General features: G+C 39.8%; 1 protein-coding gene across 3 annotated transcripts in view; it reads right to left on the bottom strand.

Moving 5' to 3' along the window:
- The window catches only part of akap1b (A kinase (PRKA) anchor protein 1b), a 43,361-nt gene that overhangs the window by 2,537 nt on the left and 34,824 nt on the right, over nt 1–6,000 (bottom strand). The window contains exon 11 of one of the 3 annotated variants that reach the window (XM_077722156.1): nt 5,433–5,527. The exons of 1 other annotated variant lie outside the window; for it this stretch is intronic. In XM_077722156.1, the coding sequence (XP_077578282.1) occupies nt 5,465–5,527 (63 nt within the window). In that variant the 3' untranslated portion in view covers nt 5,433–5,464. Of the gene's footprint in view, nt 1–4,301; nt 5,528–6,000 lie in introns of those variants that run through there. One more of the 3 variants, XM_077722155.1, reaches the window with a different exon arrangement.

Here is a 6,000-nt window from a genome sequence, read left to right as displayed (position 1 = left end):
CAAGTGTCCAAACATTCAAGAAATTTTGAGAACTGGGGAAAATTCAGAGCACATTTTTGCCTTGAGATACGAGACAAATTTCAGATATGACCATATGCGAGAGGCTGCTTATGAGAACAGCATCGCTGTCTTTATCACCACACCTCCTTCGCATAAAGATAACTATGAATATCGGGGTCATGATCGAGTCGATAATCTGCAAAAAAGCTAGCGGAATCCACGTGTACTTGAAAGCAACGCTAGCATTTGTAAAAGATCCTTCAAAGAGACTCGCGGTCGGTTCGATAATTTTAAAAAAGGAACACTCGGTTTGGAGCCATGGAGAAGCCAGGAAGTTCCTAATACATTAACATCTTTCACTCGGTTAGCGAATAATAAGGTTTAAATTTAGTGTAACGTGAGATTAAAACTTATTTTTAAGTCTATGAATCTCATTTCATCTCATCTCATTTTCTGATTCGCTTTATCCTCATTAGGGTCGCGGGGGATGCTGGAGCCAATCCCAGCTGACTCCATGCCAGAGGCGAGGACACCCAGAATTGGTGGCCACCCGATAGCAGGGCACAAAGGGACAGACAACCATGCACTCTCACACCCATACCTAGGGGTAATTTAGAGTGTCCAATCAGCCTACAATGCATGTTTTTGGAATGTGGGAGAAAACCGGAGTACCCGGGGGAAACCCACGCAATCCCAGGGAGAACATGCAAACTCCGTGCTAATAGTAATCTAAAATAATTAAAATGTAAAGTTTTTATGTCATGAGCGTGTTGCCGTTAAGTCTTTCTCCTGTCCCTTTCTCTCTACCTCCTCCGAGCACCCCGCTCTACTGTCTGCCCGTATTGCAAAATGTCACATTTTAGTATTGAAGATCATAACGTCTAGATGGGTACTTGTTACTTTGTGAGTAGGCGGTGAATTAGAACAAATCAAAATGTTTTTTCATTGTAATATCCCGTTTTGTTTTTTTTCCCCTTAGTGGGAACGTATTAATTTGTATTTTGTTATTATCTATGGGAAAACTTGATTTCAGATACGAGTAAACTGAAATAAGAGCTTTGTCCCAAAACGTATTAAGCTCATATCTCAAGGTATTCCTGTAGTGTGATTTTATGATTGCTTTTCCTCTTTTAAACTAGATGAGAATGAACAGTCATACACAAATCAGTTTTTTAGCTACTGAACTCCAAAAAACAGATACATTTTACAAATCCTGCATACATGTTATGAATTTCATCTAAACTTCCAGCATTGAAATATGCATTGCAATTGGGAGATCGCAGTTAAAGGCCTGTTATCAATCTAAAGTAAGCCACAATGCATAGGAATGACTCCTCTTGTAGTCTGACAATCCATTAATGCCATACTCAAACTGTACTTCAATCAATTTTCCTAGGGATTTAAACCACAATGTAAATTTAGTAGTTCACCATATAGTTTAGTTAAGTAGCAGAGCTGGGCGATAGAACAATAACGATAATTATCGTGACTTTTTCTCAACAATAATTAAAACTAGCAAATAAACGATACTTTTAAACTGCAATTACACCTCACGACCCTCAAGAGAACGGGGGCACTGTTGTGACATGATAACTCAGGAGCAGGATGATAAAGAAAACATTTTTAGGTCAGCAATAGAGGGCTACTACGGAGCATGAACACAAGAGGACAATAACATGGCCAAAATAAGCAATTATGAGATGCAGGACAACACAGATCCGATCCACTAAAATGTAAAAGTTAATTCTCCCTGGTGTTTTCTTATTTTTTTATGCTACGTAAATACCCATGGAATGAGCAGCCTACATGAAAATGCCATTAACCCATTGTCCCTGTTTGGGGAAAGCCTGTAATATTTTTCTTACTTGATATCAAGGTGTTTCCCTCTTCGATGTAAATGTTCTGAAAACGTTGCAAAAAATCTAAAACTTGTTATCTTTGGTAAACATGGGTTAAGTTCATCCAAATTTGTATTTCTTTTTATTTTATTTTTTGTAAATGGCCATATGAAAGGTAAGTTTACATGTTCTTTTTGTGAGGCTGTAAATGGTGTTTGCCAATGGTGATGGTGTTCATTAGTGTTCTTTCTTCACTTCGCGGCTTGAACTTACCCGAATTCACTACATCGCGGAATTCTTTCTGCTATTAAAAAAACTTACAACCGGAACAGATAAATGGCGGTGAAAAATGCATAAGTGAGAGCACCGCATCTTCTGTGCTGAAATGGTTGGGTGTGAGCACCAAAGAAGAGCACGCCAAAAACTATAAATAGGTGCAAAGCCCACGGCATGGTCTTTTCATGTTCCAGCGGAATGCATTTTGCATCGCGTACATACAGAGACTATCCTTGAGTGAATTAAGCATCTATTTAGATTTTAAATCACGACTTAAAACGCCTCAAGTGCCCAGCATCATTGAAGGTATCAAATGAAGCGAAGAAAAAAACAAAAGATGACCATAACCGAAAACGTAAAGTTGCTCAACATGCTGAAGGGGGGCAAAAAGTATGCCAAATGTAGCGCACCATTACAACATCAACGAATAAACCGTGCATTACATAAAACAGTAAGAGGCCAACATTAAAAATACGGCCAGAATATCCTTTTTAAAAGGACACCAAGCGATTAGAAAATATGAGGAATAAAATCCTCGCCAAGATGGAGAATGCCCTATCAGTCTGGGTCTCAGAATGCTGGCTGAAAAACAATCCATTGGATAAAAACATGATAAGAAACAAAGCCAAGACCTTGTACGCTAGCTCCTGACGAAAACCATGATTGTGAGCCTCAGCCAAGTACCAGTGACGCGAGTGAGCCTCGTGATTTTTCTGCAGGAAAGGGCTGGTTTAAAAACTTCAAGAAAAGGTATGGTTTAAAAAGTGTTTCGCTTCATGAAAAAGCCTCATCTGCAGACCATTTAGCAGCAAAAAGGTTAATTGAGGTGTCCAAGGTCGACCCCGGGAACTCCTCCCAGTGGGACGTGGCTGGTACACTGCCGGGGTTCTGATCAGATACCCAAGCCAACTCATCTGGCTCCTCTCGAGCCAGAGGAGCAACGGCTCTACTCAGAGGATAATCAAACTTATCTCTAAGGGAGAGTCCAGACATCATGCGGGGGATTCATTTCAGCCGCTTGTATCTGGGACCTTCTTCGTTCGGACGTGACCCACAGCTCGTGACCATAGATTAGGGTGGGAATATAGATTCACTGATAGATAGAGAACCTCGCCTTTTGGCTCAGCTTCTTCTACACCACTATGGACCGGTGCAGAATCAACATCACTGCAGACGCTGCACCGATCTTTCCGATCACTCTCCTCCAGGTCTCACTATCATTAACCACATGAGCATTGAAGTCCACCAGCAGAACGAGGGAGTCCCCAGAAGGGGCAGTCTTCAGCACCCTCTCCAAGGACTCCAAAAAAGGAATTTGTTTGTTGGATACCCACAAACAAGTCCGGTCCCATACCCCACCCGAAGATGGAGGGATGCTATCCTCTAGCCAGGGGGCAACAACTATGGCCACACCCGCTCGGCGCCTCTCACTCCGGAGTGGAAGAGTGCCGAACCACCTTCGAGAGGAATGGTACCGGAACCCTAGCTGTACGTAGAGGTGAGCCCGATCGACTATGTCGAGCTGGAATTTCTCAACCTCACGCACTAGCTCAGGCTCTTTCCCATCTTGAGGTCACATTCCAAGTATCAAGACCCAATTTCTGCAACCGGTGATCGGACCGCCAAGGATCCCCAATAATGATGACTCATTAGCTTATTGTGGTGGTGGGGTTTGTGTCCCAGTAATCCTTGGAGCTATGTTGTCTGGGATCTTGTGTCCCTGGTAGGGTCATGACTTCACTGATACAACCTATGGATCAGGGGGTTGGTTAATCGTGCATTCAAGGGCCTCTACACAAAATCCACATTATGGATTTTATAATAATTTAATTCATTTAAAGTGGAGGAATTATTTTTACCAAGTATAGCACCTTAAGTATTTACATGTTTTTATATATAGATTATATTCATATATTAATATTAGTTATTTGATGTGCATTGTTATTATATTTAATAAATATATTTTTGGATAATTATACTTGTGTACTTGGATATTTATATAGGCATGTAAGCATGTATTGTGGTAGTAATATTGGGGGTGATTCCACTTCGCAGTTTTTTGTTCATCACAGCCATTTCTGGTCTACAATAACCGCAATATTCAAGGGATGACTGTATTTTATAGATTTCATATTGGGCAGCAACTTTTGGTTTGAAGGTAAATTTATAAAAACAAATATGCCTGTCAAAATTTCTGCAGGTTTTATTAGTCTTCATAGTGTAAGGGGCAGTCTGACTTTATTGCGCCACCGAATAACAAAAACACCTTTTAAAATCATATTTTATATTCCCTTCTTAGAAAATAAAGTAACAGTTACTTTCGTGAGAGATTAAGGAGGAATGTAATTTAGTTAGTTATTCACAGAGGTTTGTCATTTCAAATTTTAAAGAAAAATGATGTGATAGTTAGTGCTAATTAATAGTAAGACTGATACATATTTTGTCTTTTAAATTGTGATAAAAGTTTGTGTCATATTGTCCAGCTCTAGTAGCACAGTTCTATATCTCTCAAGGCAGGGTTTCCCAACCATTTTTGACCCGTGGCACACTTTGCAGTGAAAAAATCTGAAGGTACAACAACAGATGAAATCCACAACCCGAGACCAACTCACCGAACCCATAGGATTCGATCAAACCCAGGTTAAGAACAACTGATTTATATTGTCTTGCCATCTTAATAGATTATTAGAATCTTGCGGCATTGTAACACAAAGCCCAGACTTAAATTAAATAAAGCTATTATCAAATCATTAACTAATCTTAAAACTTGGATTGGTCGTGTGAATGGAAAAGTCGCAAAGATTTGGTCAAAAAGATTCCCTGATAGCCGGCACACAGCCTGGAGCACAAATGCAGAGAACAGCATTACCACAAAGTCAACAGGATCTCAGGGTAGAGGTTGACCATCCAGTGCATTAGTCCAATCAAATTTGAAGCACAGCTATTTCCAAGACAGGTGATCTTCTTCATGCCGAGTACTAATATTCCCATTAACTCAGCCTAATAAAATTATTGTCCCAGCCGAGTGTTGAAAAATCTTGAAATGTACTGATCTCAACAGCTCACTGAGTTTAGAATTATGGTTTACATCGATCTAAACAATCTGACTGATCACACAGTATGATGACTGAATGTTGGCCAAAACCCTAGTGCAAAATGTAAGGTTGGGGAAGAGAAATATGGGATAAACCTTTATTTAAGTTACATTATAGACCATTTTCCCCTATTCACATGTAGCTTTTTAGTTTCTTTGGGCTCTTTGCTCTTTAAGAGAGCCAAAAAAAAAGGAACTGAGAAACAAAGAAAAAAACAAACAACCATCAATTGATGTATCTTCAAGCAGTGATGGTTCAAAAGCTATCCACCCATACACCCAAGCCCTTCTCCACCAGCGTCCGATTTAGTGGAATAACCTGAAAGAGACAAACGTACTTACATTAGACCTATTGCTTATAATATAGGACAAGCAAATGTACATGTATATAATATAGTGAATAATGATATGAATTTACTCTAACTTGCTGCTTGTTTAATAACTGCACTCTGAGCCTTTATGTCCTCCTTCACATTCAAGAGACCTATGGTCTTAATAGGATTACTCAAGTTTAAGTATTATTAGGATGTTAAAAGTGACACTAATGTCTGTTAAGATGGGTGGGGGAAGGGGTTGCAAGCAAATTTCCCCTTTTTTGCTTTCAATCATGCTATATTGCCATTTTCTAGCTAAAAACAAAGCTAGAGTGGTTTTCGGAACAATTAACTGATGTTTGAGAAAGCTGGAAATTGCTCCCGTTTGCCAGTGGGGCTGCAGAAACACGTGGACGAGGAGGAGGAAATTAAAAGTTTGCCTTAATTAGTCGAACGGGATGAGATTGGGTGGCTTTTT

This window comes from Stigmatopora nigra, chromosome 8, assembly GCF_051989575.1.
Source record: "Stigmatopora nigra isolate UIUO_SnigA chromosome 8, RoL_Snig_1.1, whole genome shotgun sequence".
Classification (NCBI taxonomy): Eukaryota; Metazoa; Chordata; class Actinopteri; order Syngnathiformes; family Syngnathidae; genus Stigmatopora; species Stigmatopora nigra.
This window is presented reverse-complemented; position numbering and strand designations above follow the sequence as displayed.